The sequence below is a fragment of the Pyxicephalus adspersus genome, chromosome 3 (genome assembly GCF_032062135.1).
Source record: "Pyxicephalus adspersus chromosome 3, UCB_Pads_2.0, whole genome shotgun sequence".
Classification (NCBI taxonomy): domain Eukaryota; kingdom Metazoa; phylum Chordata; class Amphibia; order Anura; family Pyxicephalidae; genus Pyxicephalus; species Pyxicephalus adspersus.
The window spans coordinates 38,233,404-38,254,232 of NC_092860.1; the positions used below are offsets into that span (position 1 = coordinate 38,233,404).

General features: G+C 38.1%; 1 protein-coding gene across 1 annotated transcript in view; it reads left to right on the forward strand.

Moving 5' to 3' along the window:
- Positions 1 to 1,322, forward strand: part of TYRP1 (tyrosinase related protein 1) — an 8,683-nt gene extending 7,361 nt beyond the window's left edge. The window contains exon 8 of the mRNA XM_072404278.1: positions 746 to 1,322. Coding sequence (XP_072260379.1) covers positions 746 to 936 — 191 coding nt within the window. The 3' untranslated portion in view covers positions 937 to 1,322. The remainder of the gene's footprint in view (positions 1 to 745) is intronic.
- Positions 1,323 to 20,829: the final 19,507 nt, after the last annotated feature.

Consider the following 20,829-nt stretch of genomic DNA (forward strand, 5'->3'; position numbering starts at 1 on the left):
GATTTATACATGGGGATGACAGCTGCATGGACACACCTCTCATGCTGCTGCTGGGATTATCTCACAGTACAAGGTGGGCGGGGAGCAGACACAGCTGATTGCCAGGTCTTTAGTACATGGCCACTGGGAGCTAATACTGAGCATGCTTAGGAAGTTCTCTCTCCTGACCAGCATGACCTCATAGAGGAACATAGGAGATGCGCCAGCCCCATCCCCCACAAGACAACGAGCAATAGGCAGCGGGCCAGATGTGGCCTGTAGGTCGTAAGTTGGGCACCCGGGTCTTAAAGTATAATTAAACACACAAATATGTGGGCTGACATCTTGTTTATCATCACTCATGGGGACTGTGAGAACCATTGTTAACTTGGCGGCAGAAGAATACTTTCTAATAGTTCATGTACCCAAAAATCATGGCCTGGTAGCCTAATTAATTTAGCACTTTTAAATATTTAAATGCATTTTTGATTGATACATTACATCATCTGCTTACCAAATGATAAATGTGGGATTTGGCAGCTATGGACTAGAATGTTTACAATACAGCAAAGTCATATATAGGGTGCAAGGTATTACCACTCCAGCACCCACACGCTAGAATAAGATAAATTGGTAGTCATTACATCTTGTAACTTTGTGTGGTTTGGGTTTCCGAAGTGTACTTCACTGTGGTAACTGCACCAGTAAATTTATAATGCAAGGTAGAAATTTGTGAAAAGATTGAATATCCATTCTATTTCTTTAGGTCGTCCATTGAGCAATACAGAGATCATTACAATAGCGGTCATTGCAGCCTTGGTGCTTGTGACTTTGATTTTTGCTGGTGCCTCATGTGTAGTTCGGCGCAAGAACAAGAAAAATGAGGCGTTACAGCCACTTCTTGGTGAATCCTATCCACGTTATGCTGAAGAGAAAGAAAATACTCAAGAAGTGTGAGATTTATACTAGAAATAAACTGAACTTCTCTCCATTTGTTTAAAAAGGTCCTGCCCAGTTTTGATGTCTCTGTTAATGCCATGCAGTGACGTAGATGTCCTTGTAGGTTTCCTGCACAGCATTTTGGTAGATTGCAAACTTTAGCTGAACCTAAAATGTATTCTCTATAATCTTATATTTTGCCATTATAAGGTTCTATTGTTATGCCCTGCTAAGATTCAGTAACACGTTACAGGCACGCAAGATTCCTGGTATGTGTGGAAGGAGAGTACTTTGTAACTGCGTGAACCTATGGAAATTTTAAAACATCTGAATTGATTTGTTGGTAAGAAAAAAGTGTGAATGCCAAATGCAAAACTATAAAATAAAGAATTTTGCGACTGGCACTGTGTGTTTTATTTCTTGTTTGTTCAACATCATACCACAAGTTATACATTCGGTGTGAGCTGGTAAACAGTCAGGATAAGTAAAGGCAATTTCATATATTAAATAAATTGAATTCCAGCTGGTTTTTACAAAATTTGCTATAGCGTTTCTTTGTACAGATGTACATTTTTACCTTCAGAACTTGGGGAGAATATGGGATTATTTCTTCCAGTGAGCAGCATAATATATAGTACTTTGTCATATGTAATAGGTGTGGGTGCTCTGCTATGCTATAGTGACCTTATACCTAATAACTGGTTGGAAAGATTTTCTAATAGTCTAGCATTAAAGGGAAATGTATAGTAGAAGTAAAAAGTGATTATCAATTTTATAAAAGTTTGCTATTTTACATGATATATATTATATATACTGTATTTTTTGCCGTATAAGACGCACTTTTTCTTCCCCAAAACTGGGGGGGAAAAGTTGGTGCGTCTTATATGACAAATGTGTTATAAAATAAGATACTCACCCGATACCCGATCCTGCGTGTCTCCTCTCCTCGTTGGCTGCAGCGTGTGTCTCCTCCTGGCTGCAGTGCAGAGCGAAAGAAGCCGGCACAGTGCCCCCCTGCTAAACCCTGACCTAACTGCCGTACAGTGGAAAAAAAAGGTAAGAACGGCACAGAGTGATCAGAAGGGGAATTTGAAGTGCCTCACACAGAGACACAGGCACAGCTGGAAGCTGCAGCTGCTCGTATCCATGGAGAGATGCATAGCATAATGTAGGATTTCTGCATCTCACTACAGATACCAGCAAGCAGAGCTGCAGACACTGGGTGAGTATTTCTTTTCAGTTGTAATCCGATTGTCATACAATGTATGACAATCGGATTGCAATATAACATTTGTTTACATTGTGTTTGTGTGCTGTGAGTGATCTTCAGCACGCTATTCAGGGAACACAGCATGACTTTGTCAGCCAATCATGCTGAGAGTGGGAGGACGCTGGGAGCAAGATACAGGAGACAGTCACACTGGCCACGCTGAACAGGAGACGGGACGGGACAGCAGCTGGGAAGGATACATTTTGATACATTTGGACCATAAGACGCAGGGACTTTTTCCCCCCACTTCTGGGGGAAAAAAAGTGCGTCTTATGGTCCGAAAAATACGGTATATGCATCAAACAACCCATATAACATACTGCATTATATGTGGAATGGTTCAAAAAATGACTAATACACATATATTTTACCAGCATAGTATGCTGAGACTTAAAGGAATGTCAAACACAAACTTTGTGTCCTGACTAATGTTTGTTGATGCACCTGACAACTCTGTACAGTACATATGCAGCAAACACTACTTTATCTTTCATTGGATTACAAAGTCTGACATTTGTTAACCATTTCTCTATGCCCAGGCTAATCATACTGTGCTGTTACTAAATCTGCATCTGATTTTCAGAGATTTATTCTTAGATGTATTTTCCATAAATGTATTGACATTTAAACTGTATGATGCAAAATATGAATAAAATACACTAACAAAATAGTACATTCATTTTATATCTGAATACAAAGCAAAAAGACTTGGAGGACATAAATTGGCTATACTTCAAGTGATGGGTTAAAGCAGTAATAATTTAATGATATTTTTACTCTTTTACCTGCTTGGGAAGTCATAATTCTGTTTGGCTATTCTTGTTATTTACAAACCTCTGCAACATTGCTTGAATAATTACAATAGTTCATACTACACTAAGTCAATGATGCTGATTACCTGTGTAATCTGGGTTGTAAGTGGTTTTATATTGTACTTATGATAAAAGTCTACATAAACATTAAAGATAAGCCTTGGTCATAGGTAAATGTGATGGCAAGAAGTCTTAAAGGTGATCACATCTCATATACTACATGTAGCAGGAATGCCAATTATCCAATCGTACAACACACTGCACCAGAACAAGGTGAAACCAGCCTAATTGTTTGGGTAGTTTGACATAAGTTCACTCTTCAGGTGGGGCAAAATGAACACATAGGCACAGTCTATCATAAAGTCTATAGGTTTTATTGGAGAACACTATGAGCAGGAGAGAGAGACGGGTGCAGAGTGTGTGGATGAGTAACTTTTGATTTAGGGAGCACTGTAACAACAAAGTCTCTCCCTGTACACATCTACAAGCAAAGGGACTTACGGGTCTTATTGGCCGAGCCATACCTGCAGACAACAATCCCTAAGGAAGCTTCCTGCTGGAGTAAGTAAACGTTTGTGTTACAATTTCAGGTCAACAAGCACTTGCCGAGTCCTGTCTTAATTAATATCCTCTAATGCAGGGGTAGGCAAACTCCGGCCTTTAGGCCAGATACGGCCTAGACAGTAGTCTGTTCCGGCCTAACGCCCCCCCCCCCCCCCCGGTTGATCCAGGCTAATCCCGGTTGGCAACCCGTGGCTTCTGAGGCGCATGTGGCTCCTGAGCCTTCTTGTTATGCCCCCCCTTCCTTATTTACCACGGCCAATGTTAACACTTCCTCCACCGGGTTAAGGGGACATTCCCTCTCTTCGGTATGCATTGTGGAGGAGAGGGATTTCCCTTCAGGGGCATTCCTGGTGGGGGGCGGAGCCATAAGCTCCGGACTTGAGAGAGAGAGCCTAGTGTGCCTTCTTGACCTCCTAAAATGGCCTAGTAGCCAAAAAAGTTTGCTGACCCCTGCTCAAATGGGTCACCCTTTTCAGCAGGCCTATTGGCTATCCCAGACAGCAGGAGACTTCTATGCTCCTCAGCTAGGCCATGGGGCCTCGGGCTATCTGCCCCCATAGACTCACTAGTTTTCCTCATACCTCCTGCCTCTCCTGCTATTTATTCTGTTTAAATCAGAGAATAGATTTAAAAAACAGTTTTTTTATTATTTGAAAATAAAAATCTCTCTTTGGAACAGAACATGTGGAAAAGGCTGCATAATGCAGATGAACAAAATAACAGCTAATAATGTGAGGGAAAATTGTGAATCCATGTATATGGAAGGTGGGATTGTAAAATTGTACTGTAAAGTAGAACTCATTTGCATCTTTAAATGTTTCTATTTGTAGTACTGGCCATGCTAGGGTCACACACAAGATTTATACGCCATCACTTTTGTGCTGCGCATCCTGTAAGGTGAGAAGGTCTTCTCCTGGCATTCCGCTGTCTGTTTTAAATGCACTCTGCATTCTCTTTGCAAGTGTTCGACCAGCAGGGTGAACCAATGAAAGTCAACAGGCCTGCAGAGTTTGATGTGCGCCAGACATTGCAGGCAGCTTTCAAGACAGGACATGGTGGCACAAAGTAAACATTTTGCTGAGAACTAGCATTTACTGAATCAATCAGTTTAAAAGCATAAAGAATGGATGCTGAGTGCCCCCTTTTAAAGCCCCATGAATAAAACTTTAGGCCAAGGACATGCAGGTGTTTTTTAGTACCAATTACCATATTACCATTAGCAATTACTACAACACACTGTTCAAAGTTTCCATGTTTGTTTATTTTATACATAGCTTTTCCTATAAGAACCTTAACGGTGTGGCATTTAGTTTTCTAAAACTAATAACTATGCATCATAAACAATTGTCATTCAAAACACATTACTTAAACACAAGCTTTTACTTTTTTCATTACTTACTGTATGCATGTACTTCAGAAATGGCTTTTTGTATTGCTTATGATGGCTTTAGCAGTAGGCTATTTCTATGTATGGTACTTTTCATCAGAAACCCATGTAACATGAAACAATGCAATAATGCAGTTCAGAGACAGTAAGTGCTGTCATTTTATGTCAAAGACCTTCATGGCAGGAGCACCAGGTATTATTTTAATAAAAGATAAACATTTAAACTAGTAACCATGACTTTTAAAATGTAATAATGTGTTAAAGCTTATACAAGAATTTAGTGGTTGAGTTTAAGAAATGGTGGACAAGGCAGCTCCCCAATATTGTAAAAATGTAAAAGCAAATTCAATTCTGTAGGCTTCTTCCTAACGACATGTCTGGTTCCCTGAACTCACTATATTGATTTCAGTCCTGCACTGTAAGTCAAGACACCAAGAGAACAGGAGATTGCTGGCAGCCAGGGGAGCAATAAGGTAAGTATGACTTTTTTTTCCCCCTTGGATAGAAAAAAAAGTAATTTAAAAAAAAAGTACAGGTTGAAAATCAAAAATCAGGCAACCTCCGGACCTGAGGAGTGTCGGATTGTTTAAAATTCAGGATTTTTGACAGGTATACATACCTCCACACACAGACCAGCCTTCCTCTCGCAGCACCCCCAGACATCTGACTCAGTTCCAGGGAGCAGGCAGCAGGAACGTCTCAGCATGTATTTAGTTTAGCAAGCAAGACCTAATAGCTGTTTCTGCAGAACAGCACCATGAAAACATTAGTGGCCAAACTGTGTACTGCAGTCACTGTATTGAATATGCAATCCGAAATTCATGCCGGGAAACTGAAGGATCCGGATTACCGATGGCTGGATTTTCGATTGTCAACCTGTAATAATTTTTGCAAGGCAGGGGAAGCCCCACTGCTTTGGTTGATTTAAAAGAGAGCATACCATGGCTTTACTGCAGCTTTAAAAAACAGCACATTAATAAAGGATAACAATGTGCTTTACAAATAGACTTAATTTGTCACTGGCTCTTAGACTCCAAAGCCAATTAAATAAAATGAGAAAGTAAAAAGGCCAGGAGGAGAGCCTATCACATTACTTGACAAAATCTTGGCACCATCCCTGTCCTAGTTTTAGTTCAATCTAAGTAATAATTTATTCTATGATTTCTTGTTAATTTCCTACTAATAATTTGTTAGCAGACGTGAATAATAAAAAGTAAACTATCCTAGAAATGTTTAGTTAATTTTGCTTGTGTTTGAAAAGAAAAGCAAAAAGTAAAATCACATGAATGAAAAACAGGAAAGTCACATTCCAGATATCTTGGCAGCTGTCCACTTTATGACTTCACTTGGTGGTAGGCAGGCCACCTGAGTTCCTTGGTCTGCATAGGTTTTCTTAATAAAAACTTACTTTTCTTGATAAAAAACATCACTTTCTTTGCTTATGTGCTTTTGCAAGGCAGGGACAAGCCCTCAAAAGAAAGCGTCTGTTACATCAGTAGCGGATTACTTTAGACAAAGAATAAAAGGGTGTGCAGATATTAATGCATGTGCAATCTATTAATGTGTGGCAAAGGGTTGTGTGTGAAAGCTGGATTAAAGCTACATACACACGTTCAATGGTTCTCGCCCGATATTAGGCTCAGGGCCGATATCGGACGAGAATCTAGCGTGTGTACAGCGCCCGTCGTCCATCGTCCGAATGACCGTCTTGGCGGATCCACAGACAATGAACGATGAAAGATCCTAATGCAAGGGAAGGGCGAGAATGCACAGCAGGGTGCCGCTCTGTTTCCCCCCCTCCCCTCTCCATAGAGCAGAACGTTGCTGTTGTACAACACTTGTTCATGCATCGTGCAGTCCTTAGTTATTGGAAAGGATCGTGAAAGATCCTTTCCAACGTCTATTATTGCACGTGTGTATGCAGCTTTAGTATGCAAGTGACTATAAACAGTTTCTGACTAACTGATTCCTTTTTTTTTTCTTGTTCTTTTGTAACTCATTTTGGTAATGTGCGTGTGATTCTGCCCTGACTTGACAGATAATAATTGCTCCTTTCTTTAGATGTGCTGCAAGGCAGGGGGGTAGGCTAATATTTGAAGAGGGAGGAAACCCCTCGTGCCTAAACATCTGAATGAAAACACCATTTTGGTTAAGTAAAGGAATGTTAAATCCAGATCTTTCACTATACTTGATTTTGACCCGTGCTCTGACATGGTCACAAGGCAATCCGCTTGAAAATGATCATGTGCTGCATAAACTACACTAATATATAAGGATTAGGCTGGGCAGGGAAATGCTCCTGATCGTATCAAAGGGATTACTAATAAATTGACCTTAAAACAAACTAAAATCCATCAAATGTTCAAACTCTATTAAAGTGCACAAAACAACTTTTTGACTTAAGGAGCACCAGTTATTATGCTTCATGTTACAGGTACAGGGGCTGTTGGTGCAGGAGGGTGAGTTTAGGGAGGTACCCACTGAGCATCAATGAAGGGCAATTTCCTACTGCTGCCGCTGACACTAATGAAGGGGGTTTACAATTGATCCTGCATAAATGAATGATAGAATCTTTAGTATTGTTCCCATTGGTATAATTTTTACACTTACTGACACCAAACATGGGGATTATTTCATGCCTAGGACTTATCTTTATGCCCACAGACAACAATAGTATTTGTTTTGTTTATTAAAACTAAAAATGAAAGGGTATTTTCCAACTGACACTAACATTTGCTTTTTTATGCCTACTGACACCAGAAACTAGGCTTATTTTTGCATCTAATCATTTAACATTATAAACTCCTGAATTTGTTCTAGCAGATTGTGGTCGCTGCATAGTCCCCTGGAGTTTTATTGGAGCTTTCTTTTAAAGCAAGCTAAGACAATGTAAACACTTTTTGTATATATTCTGTGTGGTCCAAATTAAATGTAATTAAAGAAAATAATGTTTTTTAAACTGATTCTTTGACCTAAGGTTTATGTGAGGCTCAGGCTTGTTGAAAGTAATCAAGTTTGTGGGTACAAGGACTGCAAAATGTGTACGTAAATTAAAATGAACACATTGGTACTCTACTGGTGTTCCTACAATACAAAATAACACAAATAATTCTTGAAAGAATATTAACCATTTTTATATCAATTTACAATACCATATAAAAATAGGATTGATTCAACCTCTATAACTCTATTGTCAAATTCTCATACAAATGCAACTACATGATTTTGGAACTTTAAATGCATCCCATTAGGCACAGTATACACCATTAGTGAATATAATCTTAAACAATAATTTATTAAATACTGTAAATACTGGATTAAAATTACATAAAACCATCAAATTATTTGTTACATTCATGAAATTGGTCTATTTTATGTTGATACCAACAATAGGCAATAAACGTTCGACGTGTTTCACGGAGCTGAGTCCGCTTCCTCAGGAACAAAGTAGCCTATGATTACAAATTCATTATCAATATGACTTGTTTATAATTCACAGACAGAAATACAGTCTCATACAAGCAATTGCAATGTAATGTGGACTTTAAGTGATTGCAAACCTGTAAAAAAAAGCTACTACCATGCCAATTTGTGACCTCGACAAATTGGTTTTATTTGGTTGTAATACTCACACAATCTGTATTGCTAACACATTTACACAAACTTATTATTTTTTACTGCATGCAGTACAATGTTGATTTACAATAAGAATATTTCTGTCCTAAAAATGGAAAATTGAAATGCTTTTCAATGTTTATTTATTACATAATTCACAATGACATGATATGCTTTCAGTTACCAAATTGTATTGGTTTTATTTAAAGGTACACATTGGAGGCTGCAATAATTATGTAAAAGTTATGTTGGGAAAATTATAGAAAAATTCAATGTATCCAAAATTTTTACTGTTTCTCCTCCTTCCTAATTAAAAAAAAACCTAACTTCCAACTGCACTTATCCCAAGAAAAATATTGTGGGATAAGTTAGAGTGGACTGCAAAACTTATCAAGTGTAGAACTAAGACAATTGTAAAAAAGAAAATTCAAGGGTGTTATAGGGAAAAAAAAAGTCAGCGGTTCAGCAAAAAAAAAAAAAACCCTATGTAGAGAATACAGTGATTCAGGATTGAAGCTTTTGCTTTCCTTTGTACTTTATCATCCTTGTATTTTGGCTTGGCATTAAATTATTCAATTATTACTGCAACTGTGTTGCAAAGAAGTGGCAGTAATTATGGAGGCTTTTTTGGCATTGTACAGTTCATGTTTTCAAAAGAACTGCTCTTTTTGACACATTTACCATACTGACATTTTTTACTGAACCACCTACACTATGGACACCTGCAGTTTGGCCTCTCTCTTTAAAGACCCTGATTTATTAAAGCTCTCCAAAGCTGGAGAGAATACACTTTCATCAGTGAAGCTGGGTAATCCAGCAAACCTGGAATGGATTTCCTAAAAGTCATTAGCTATTTGTTAGCAAATGTTTTCAATCCTGGACCAGATCAATTTCAGGTTTGCTGGATCACCCAGGTTCACCGATGAAAGTGTATTCTCTCCAGCCTTAGAGAGCTTTAATAAATCAGGGCCTTTATCTTTATGCTTATTTTAAATAAATTCAATGTGAAAAGTCTAATCTCTTCTGGGCAGGATCCCCTCCTCCTCCTGTGTCACTGTCTGTATCTGTCTGTCATTTGCAACCCCTATCTAATGTACAGCGCTGCTTAACATGTTGGAGCTATATAAATACTGTTTAATAATAAAAATGTATGCGCTAAGACTTACATTTCTACTCAAAAACTTTAAGCACATAACAGTTACAAATGCACTTTGATAATTCTACCTCTAGATGTCAGTAGAGCATTACAAAGGAACCTTATAATAGCTCATATGTTATAGTGGCTGACAATTGTCAGTAGTAATTCCCATGAACTAAAGTTTTTAAAAGGTCAAACATTGTACTGTAAAAATCAAGTCTGTCACACAGAATGGTGCACATGAAACTGCTGTGCATAAACAGATGTTTTAAGATTTAATGGTATTTCACTGATAAGCTAATTTTATTTTTTTACTTGAAAGCAAAAGGCTATTTTTACAGCTGTGCTATTTATTAAATACAAAACTAACATAAATGTTTGATAAATACATTTAGGGGAAATTAATATTTTTTAAAAATAAAAAAAATATTTTAATGCATTTTTTGCATATATTTCAAAGAATCCTAGCAAATGTTGGCAAGGAGCTAGTTCGCTTTGAAAATCAGCAATCAGGTCAGTCCTTATTGCAGAAAGGGACAGGTGATATCTTCTATGCAAAAAATAATTTAATGAATAAATATAAAATGTACCTGTCTGTTTGTGTATCCTGATACTTGGCACATCCTGGCCTCATACTGAATGACCATGCAAGTGCACAGAAGTTATGTCATCCTGCTTCACCCATCAATATGGATGAAGATCAGGCCATGGTGGAATCTGTGCCTGTGATAAAATGGGGAAAGGTAAATATTTATTGCCTGTTGATTCTGCAAAAAAAAAAAATGTTTTTCCAATTTTTAGCTGTGGTTCTGCTTTAAATTTCTTTATGCACTGACTACATTATATTCATGCATGCAAAAATTACCTTTTTAAATAATTTTCAAAATTAAATTTTTGAAAAAAAGAAATTAAAAAATATTTTATGTATCCAAAATATGTACTATGTTTTTAAATTATGTTATGAAATTGGTAACAGTTGCCTACCCTTGCCAAAACAGATGAAAAGAGCTGTTTTCTGGGTATACGTCAAGTGCCAGATTCTTAACTTTTATCTAGAAAGACTAAAATGTATATCATAATTGCCTTTTATATGAAATGCAGGCAATGGTAAGGTGGCTAGCTTGTAGTTGTAGGGAAATTGTAAAAACTCCTTATTGTAATTTTGCAACAAAAAAGTTATGTGGTGGAATTTGGCACATCACATGTCCCATTCTGCAATAAAGACCTACCGGAAGAAGGGTAGACCCATTTGTCATGGGTCTACTTTTTAGTATTTTTTACTTTTCTTAGTAGTAAATGTCATGTCATCCTATCTGGGAGAGGGGGGATGAATTTTGACTTTCTTTTTTGGAAATAAAACAGAAAGTAAGGATAAATCTTTCAAATTAGGAGGAATCCCACAAATACCGTTGTAAATGCTGGCAGCCAGCAACACAAGCACACAGAAGATCTAATACCATCTGGTTATACTGCCAACTACAAGAGGATTAGACAAGGGCAAACAAACCGTAGGTTGTCCACCAGAATAACCCCTCTTACTACCAGTAGGCTTCAGTTTGGAAGAAAAGTAGTACCAAAAGATTGATCATAAACACAGTAGAACAGGACCTGTGTTCCTCAATGGACCAACTTTAATGGTGAATACAAAAATCTTATTTTCTCTATCATCCATTGAAGGACAGTGTTGGTTTGAAACCTTTCAGATGTCTAAAACCTTGTAAACAAAGAGGTGAGCAACACAGCTAAAAAGACAGCTGACTGTCTCAACAAAAACAAGTTAGGCTACGTACACATGTGCATTCTGGCGTGTGTAGAGCGCTGGCCGTCCATCGTATGAACGACCGTCCTGGCGGATTTACGGATGATGGACGACGAACGATCGTAATGAAAATGAATGGGGGGACTACTCTTTTATGTAAAGTAACAATTATTGTTTATTTTTTTTCTGGGGGGGGGGGGGAGTACAAAGCCTTATGGCAGCACAGAGCCTCTTGGGATATATACTTCATGCATCCTAGGAGGCTTCAGGCTGCTCCTTCTGCTCTTGTCTGATTTTGGGCATGCAGGAGGAGCTTTTTCTTCACTTCTTCAACTCTTTTTTCCCCATCAACCACTGGCCATGTTACCTGATCAGACGCCTGTGCAATACAAGATCAGATGACATACCCAGAAGATGGAAGAAGGGCAAAGAAGATGGCAGTGCCCAACACTTCCTGCGCACTGGGATGAAGGAGGATTCCAAGACGACGTGGAACCCAATCCAGAAGACCTCCGAAGGGATCTACCGATCTGCAAGTTTTTTTTTTTTAGTTTACTTTTGCTTTAAGCCAGTGAAAGGAGGACAAACAAACACTGTACGCAAAGTGCTGTTCTGTCCGATATAGAATGAAGGGGGAGGACAAGCGAGTGGCATCCTTCTGTGCTGCCTTGGTCTGTCAGTAATGTACAATGTCAGGGAATTGGTATACACATTTTCTTTCAAGATGATCATGACCATTCATCTCAGGTGACCTAGCATATGTAGGTAGCTTTGTATGTAAAAAGTGTGAACAGAAGATCAAGCAGCAGCCTCACATACCTAGGAATAGGAGTGAATATTTATGTAAAAATGTCAAAGACAGTACCAGTGCAGTCTTAACTAGAAGGAGAGGAATCCAAACATTGAGACCATAAGCCTTAATATTTTGTCTACCTTAACCACTTAAACATGGTGGAACTAGATTGCCCTTTTTTGGCCCATCCAGAATGACAGAAATGAAATCTGTCTTTCTGAAATAAGATGTGGCTGACATAAACTTAGATAGACTTAATCACATCCAGACAATGAAGAAAGATCTCTTTTTAGTGAACCAGGGCCAGATATAAGGAGGGAATGGCAATGTCTTGGTTAGACAGGGGCCACTCGAAAAAAGGCTTAGACCAACACCAGCTTGTACTTATGCAGGACAAAAAAGGGTTTTCCTGGAGAAAGCTGCTGGTTAAGACACCCTAGATACAAGGAAAACTACCCGGCTTGTCATGAAAAAAGAGAAGATTAGACCTGGAGAACCACAACAAAGTCCATTCTCCTAGAACACTAGCAAACAAACTCATGCTGTTAGTGGGACTTTTACCCAGGGCTAGCCTATGTTTTTTTTCATGGCGCTTGCCTGTATCCAATCTACTTGTTAATGGCAGTATAAACCAAAGGTTTCAGACATTCTGTGTCCCTCTGTGTACAAAAGAGGAAAAGACAAATAGAAAAACTGAAAAGAGAACTGAATTTGCAGATGTTTTATATCCTTTATATTTTAACAAACAAATATCTGTGAATTTTTACAAAAGGGGTGATACTTGTAAATAATTAAAAAAATGAAATGTTGCAAATCATGGAGCTATAGCACTTTCATGTATGCAATAAATTGGTTTAGGTCTGGTATTAGGATTACAATGCGTGTACTTTCTACCCCTTTCACTTCCAAGTATCAAATAACAAGTCTTGAGACGCAGCAGATTTATACCTGTTTTCCACTGTGATTAAAGACTGTGTGTTTAGTTTCACTGGAATTCTTTCCTATAGGATTGTTCTGTAATCATTCTTACTATCCATAAAAAATATGGAAATGTTGAGTTAGTGCTAATTGTTTTTCCATAGTAATTCTCTATATAAGCAAGTAATGAACGATGTATCCCAGGAACAGCTTACCAGACACAGAAACACATTGGATCTGTCTATACCAATGAATTAAATAGCTGAATTTATTTCTCAGTTGCCACCCTTCCCAAAGACATAAAATCACACAGCACATGGAGTAATGTATAATTACACTACAATACTGAAGCACATGCCACATAATTTCCATATAACATTTTTATATCACCATTCATCACAAAGATTTATAGAATGTCACTTTTTCCCAGTTGTATAATATGGAAAACACTCTTAAAAATGATGTGATACAAATGCCAGAAGAAGAATTAATACCAAATGTATCAGATAGGAAAATGGTTTCATTTCGGGAGCTCATTCCTGAATTTAAACAGTATAGTAACCAAATAGCAGTAAAACACAGAGATAAGCTAAGAATGTGATATTTGGTACATATTATATTAGTTATGCTATATCATGCTAGTCTTCCATCAAAGAAAATAATTAATTATGATGTTAGACTAACACAATTACAATTCCATCCCAACGTATTAGTTTTGTTTCGGTCCTCTACAGCAGTGGTCCCCAACCTTTTCGGACCTACGGACCACTAAATTACGGATTCCAGACCGGGGAGTCGTGTGTCACTCAAAGGGGAAGACACTTCCCCCAGAGTGACGTTATGATTCCAGAACCGGCCCACTTTCCCATCGCAGGTCTCTGCCTGCAATGGAAGAAGACCTGCGATGGGAGAGTGGGCAGGTTGTGTCCAGAGACATCACCAACTCACCACCCTGGGCCTCCGATACACACGGGGACATGGTCTGGTGCTCTGGCTGGTGGACTCCCCCAAGCGGGGCCTGCGGACCACAGGTTGGGGACCACTGCTCTCTGTGCTATCACGGCCCAGATGTCGGATGGCCGTGGCCCGCTAGTGGGTCGTGGTCCGGGCATTCGGGACACCTGCCCTACAGAGAAGGGATGCGAAATCTCTACCAATAGGGCCCAAACACACATTTTGTTTGCTCTGTGTCCCATTCTACGCAAATAACCCCAGTCCCTTATTCTTACAGTTCTTTATTCCTTGTCCTGGTGTTAAAGGACATATTACAGAGAAACACATTAGACTTAATTTACTTGGGCTATTCACTTTGAAAAAAAGTTATCACTCCAAAATAGAGAATTCACCTAGCCTAGGAAAAGAGGTAAAACTCTGCTTACCTCAGACATCCAAACGTGTATAAGCAAAAATCTTTTTTTTTCTATTTACTTTCATAGAGTTTTCATTTCAATGTTAATTTTCTGCACATTTACTAGGTTTACTGGATAATTGAAAAGCTAACCTGACAGATGTTTCTTGCTACTAGAGGAGGAGTGGGTTGGGGGAAATTGCCCCCTGGGACAGGACCAGTAACAAGTTAGGCTGATAGCCCTGAGTAGAGATACTTCACCATTTAAAAAACAAAAAAATTAAAGGAGAAAGAAAAATGGGGGAGGTTGACCTGCCTGTTTGGATGTGAGATCTCAGCCTCTGACAAAAGGAAGTCCTTTAGCACCAACTTTCTTTGCAGCTCTGAGATGTTTTGTGACAGAATACCAAAAGACAAAATTGCTGATGGAAGATGTGAAAAAAAACAATACCAGTGGCAAAAGAAGCGAGGTTGCAAAGGTCGCAGCTGAAGACAGGTCACTGAAGGCAGGTCTGGATTGAGCAGAATCTGTCACAGAGGGGGCTCGGTAAAGTGGGAAGCAGTTACTGTGAGGATAATTAAGAAAGACATCAGAATTTAGGAGATTTACACTTAGACTTACACTAAGCAGTCACAGTTATCCTTCCTGTGAGCTGTATGCTCTCTCTTTCCTAGGCCCAGCAGTAGCTTCCTTTTATCACTCTCTGAATACCTCCCAGCACTAAAGACGCAGCAACATACTCTCGCAGATGGCCATCATCTTTTTCCAGTCTCTTCTGATCAATTTTACCATCAGATTTACTGATTCTCAGCATGTAGTTAGGTTCGGGCACCCTTTACCAGGACCCAGAAGAGGTGTACCCTTGTATGAGCATAGTCTAAGATTCCGATAGCACAAGTCTGATTTGGACAAGCCCAGCTAGGAAAGAACACTAAAAATCATTCCCAAACATGTATCCACATGCTGCACAGTTACCGTGATCTTACCTACTGACTTATGTAACTTTCAAAAGAATCAAACAAAAATAACCTAGGGGGGATCTATAGAGTATCACTAATGGTGTAGGTGCTCAAGACTTTGCAACAGAAAGATGATGGTGATGGTCCTTAAATTAGCAATTAAAAATAATTTTATTGATGTATTTATGATTACCTGCCTTTAATATTTGCCTGGAGGTAAGCTTAAACTATATGCACATTGTGCACAAGATAAATATATATATATATATATATATATATATAAAAATATATGAAAAATGACCAAAAAGCCACCAATAAAAATAAAGGGTTAGCCTGATCCACAATTGCTGTAGTAGTTGGCATGTTCTGATGGTGTGTCATATGAATTTGTTCTCAGTATCTAGACAAAGGTTATCAAGTTGGTGCCTGTCTGTGTCAGAACAGGTGGGTGTGCTCCGAGCCTATGTCCCTGCAAATAGCTGGCTCATGTTACGAAAATAATCTGTTCATATAAAATTAGATGCAGATCCTTGGAGAATGTTTACATTAGGTGTGGAAGTTGATATTATGTTGGAGTAACTGACATTTTTCTGTGATAATATGGGAAAACAGAAAAGTAAAATATATTATATTGTATGCTACTACTATGTCAACAATGAGATATCAAGAATGAGTTATGGAATAGTTAAGAAAGTTAAGGATACTAAGTTTTTTTTAACATTCAGCAGCCAGGATTAAACTTTCAAATGTATGAAAGGGGTACTAAACTGAAAAGTGCCTAAAAAAAATACACTTATCCTTAATCCTGCAGTGCAGTCTGATCCATCCTGGGGTGTCTAGCATCAGGTCCCGCGTCATCTTGGCATCCGTCCTGGAGCCGGTTCTTCTGGAGCTGCCATCTTCTCCTCTTCTTCCGGGTTCTTCATCCTACGCCACTCGACCCAGGCACAAGATCGGGTAAGGTAGGATGGGAAGAAAACTTGCAAATTTTTCTCTTTGCATGAAAAGGCTCCATCTGGGCATGTCCGAGATGCTCAGGCATGCACAGAAGGAGCACTCAAGAGCCTCCTGAGATGCGTGACGTAAGTATCCCAGGAGGCTTTTCGCTCCCATCCATTTTCGATCTCCTAGGTGATCGAGAATTAGTGGGCGTACTGCACGCTTTTTGTAAAGGTATTTTTACCTTACATTAAAGAGTTGGTGAAATTTCTAAGTTTAGGTACGCTTTAAGGTTAGTGTGTGTTTATATCTATTTTAACCTATTTTTTTTTTATTTTATTGATCACATTATTTCTCAAACTAACAGATCCAATGTCGTTTGCTGCTTATGTGCTGAAACACTTGAACATCACAAGTAAAAAAAAAAAATAGATGATGTTCTAAAGAAGTTTTACACTTTTCACTTAGCAGAGTCAATATCTACTTGCGAGGGTAATTTTCACCTAGCTTAGTAAATTTAATTACATTGACTTTGCAAAGAAAACCAAAAGGCACGCAAGGAAATGTAAAAAAATATTGCCTTCCAAGAGGGCCTGGGGCAATATGTCAAATGTCAGACTTAAACCAAAGCTCTGGGCTGCTAGGCTTGTGTTTGTTTATATAGAAGTTATTAGCTTAAAGAGAACCTGTACTGTGTAAACTGTCCAGAAAAAGAAAATCCGGTCAAAAGACTAATCAATAATGGTAGTCAAATAGTTGTGATCAGAGTCAATGCCAGCTTAGATTGGAGCTAATCCAACCCTAGATCAGAATTTAGATTGCATTCTGAGTCATTGTCATTTACCTGTCATCTATTGAAGGCTGCACTGGCTGAGCCCCACTATACCTCTCAGTGACAGGTATAGTAAGGCTGTGCTAATCCAGACAGCAGAATATGACAGCTGTCATTCTCAGGCTGTCTGATTGGCTTAATGTACTATACATGTCATTTACAGTTATAGTAAAGCCTATTAAAAGCAAATCTAATAAACAATTTTATAAACAAATATAAACAATTCCAACTTGAATCTTCCAAACCTGGATGGATTTCTCCCAGCATCTATACCTTTCCAATATTATCTGTGGTCTCACTTCCACTGATCTTCATGCCTAGTTCTGCACGGTTTTCTACTTGTGGAAAAAGTCATATTGACTGGCAGGGCTTTGCTTCCTCATGTCAGAACTGTCATTGTTTTTCCTGGGAAAAGAATGTACAGAAGCAGGTTAGGAAAGCACTGATCCATAGAATGAGTGAAGCAGAGAGATCCTTGCACTGCAGGTCTTCAGATACAGATTTCATCCCACCAAACCCAAACTATCACCATATTTCTCTGCTACACAACAGAAGTGCCTAGGTACTGAAACTGCGCTGCTATTTTTAAGGAATTTAGAAGAAAAGGTAAATCATTAATTTGTATTGCTTGGGCATTATTAACATTTCTACATGTTCCTTATAAGATAGCAGATGTTTGCTTTTTAAGTTCACGTCAATGTTCAAATGAGATTGGAATGTACCTACTGATTCATATCTGACCTCTTTATAGAGAACACACATTCATTTAACTTGTTACTAGAAATATATCTCAAAAGCAAGGAAACAGCATAGATGCCTGTATTTTTTTGTTTTGTTTTTTACAGCTGTAAATTTAAAAGGTTTCTTGTGAAAGAAGAAGTAGCGGACTGCTTTATCCTTGGCTCCTCCTTCTATTGGCATGTGCAGCACACCTAACTGGCTACATGTGCTACTTTTTTCCTATTCCATGTCTGAGTTCTGCTGTACAAGGTATTTAAGCACAAGATACTAAGTCAAATTCAGGTCCTTCCACTTTCCACTTAAAAAACATATATATTTAACACAAATAATAATAAACACAGATTTGAATTCATTTGTGCCTTGAGATTGACTTAAAAACTTTTGCTGGAAGTGTCTTTTAACTGAACCCAAGCACCCAGAGATCCAGTACAAGCAGAATAATGTCTATGAAGCTGAACAGCTGCACGCTGGACCGTAACAAGTATGATTAGACAAAGTGAACATTATTATCTTGTGCTCAGCCAGGTAAGAAAGCACTTGCCAGAAGTTAAAATATCAAGCTAGTCCTAATGGATGAAAAAATGGCTGTACAAATGGTATAACTTTAAAAAGGCAATCTGTGTTGCTGTTTTAAAATAGTATATTTACTACCAAGCAACTGGCAAAAACATAGATTATCAGTGATTCTGACCTAATAATGCAGGGTGCTGTAATAAAATGGAAGTACCAGTAATAAGGAATTGGGATAACTTTGCATGTGAATAAGAAATAAATATGTGTAAATATAAAAAAATATATAGAAATAAAAAATAAATAAACTATAATCTGCATGCAAGACCACTAATAGGTGACAACAATACAATATGCACATATACAACTATAAAAACTGATTCTACTCCACAGACTGCATAAAAACATAGGGTGTAACCATTCCCTATTCTATTCAAAACTAAAAATGTAATGCTTACATATAATTTATTTGCTAAAAGTAATTTGACAGTGTAGAAAATATAAAAAATATACCTGATTAGAATTGTTCTTTGAAGTTGTCTAATAACCCTATAATAATTTTTAAATATCTGGTAGTTTAATTGGTCTTTACCTTCCCATTGTGAAAGTATGCACCATGATGGGGGCATTTGTCCACTATATCTAATATAGGGGATTGTCTGTCTTTTAATTTGGCAATAGGAGTAGTGTAGAAAGAATACAACTTACAGTAAGTAGTTGGGCACTATTACAATCTGAGCTTCCAGGTGTCTGCTAGCGTATAAAGTTTATGGACTGTTAAAGCTGCAGTGATTGCTAAATACTGTGAACCCCTTCAAAGGGCCGCATTCCCCTCTACCAACCTAATAGTGTCATCTACATCACTTTCATAGAGAAAAGTCCTTATGGGACTGTTACCCACTAGCTGGGGCTTGATCAACTGTTTAATTCCCTAATAAGTGTTCTTATTAAGCCTGTGCTCGGGAGATCAAACAAGAAAGAAGATGTGTAAAAGGGAAAAATGTGGAAGATTAAATGTAATAGAGAACAATCCAAACACATGACGTAGTGAACACACTGTACAGGACACCCAATAATAAATTTTATACCAGAACCTGAGAATCAGTAAGCATCAGTACACAGGTTATATCCTCTGTCCACTCAAACTACATAATATGAGATACTCTCATTCATACTGATGATGAGGAATTTAAAATTCTTTTGAAGAGGATAAATCAACATTTTTCTGGCTTCCTACTTCCAATTCCTCTTCAGAATGAGCAAACAGACCTGTGCAAATCATGGTACAAGTGTGACCGATTCAATGTGACCTGTGGCATCTGCATTCGTGCCATTCTGAAGCCATGTGTGCTGGGCGTCCCCACATTTTACCTGACTCAGAAACAGCTTTCCCATCTCCTATAGTAGCCTTTTCTACCATGTGAAAATAGGAAGGCATATTGTTATATAGTTAACAAGCTCACACTCTTTTGAAGTATTGACGATGATAATACCATATTATTGGCTGTGCAGGTATTTATTGGGTTGCTTTGATGTATTTTGTTACTTGGCTGAAAAGCTGTCATTTTTGGGAGGTGTATTTTAAAGTGTGTTCCACTCTAAAACACTTACTGTACCATAAGAACTTATTGAAACGTTGTGAATTAGCCATATTTAGCACTTTACTTGTACTTGAACCTTGTGTGGAAGATTTAAATAAATAAATAAATAAATAAAAGTTTACTCAAACCAACAATGTTTCCCCTATCTACATTCTTCATCAGTCCACATTCAGTAGCAATCTTTCATTTACATCAGTTCTGTAGCTCATACTTTAATCTGAATTATTTTGGTTTTAGTTAAATACCAAAATGTATAAAGTGAAAAATAGTATTTGGTAATTTTCCTTACTTTTTCTGTACTTCTCGGCAAATTGTAATTTCCTCTGTTTTTCGGTGTAATCAAACTTTTTCTTGAAAACTTACAAACAAGGTTTGTGTTGTGTGCTAAAGTCAGTTTGCTGTATAATTAGCTGGTAGGTGCACGTTGTTATTACACCACTGTATATCTACATATCATGGCTTCTGACATTTAAAACTTGACATCCCAGTTTATTTTTATGAGTGGCTGTGAGTTAAACACTACAAATAACATCTCACCTGAGGGTGTGGTTTACAGGTGTGAGGAAACGGTAACCTCCAGCCTAAACATGACCAAATCCTCTTTTTCAACGCTGACTTCCCAGTTTGGGGGCCAGAACATAAAGAACAGAACCCCTCCAACACTATTTGAACCTATGCTGAATTCTCAACTCTTGCATGAGACTGTCCAAACTTTGCCCCCTGG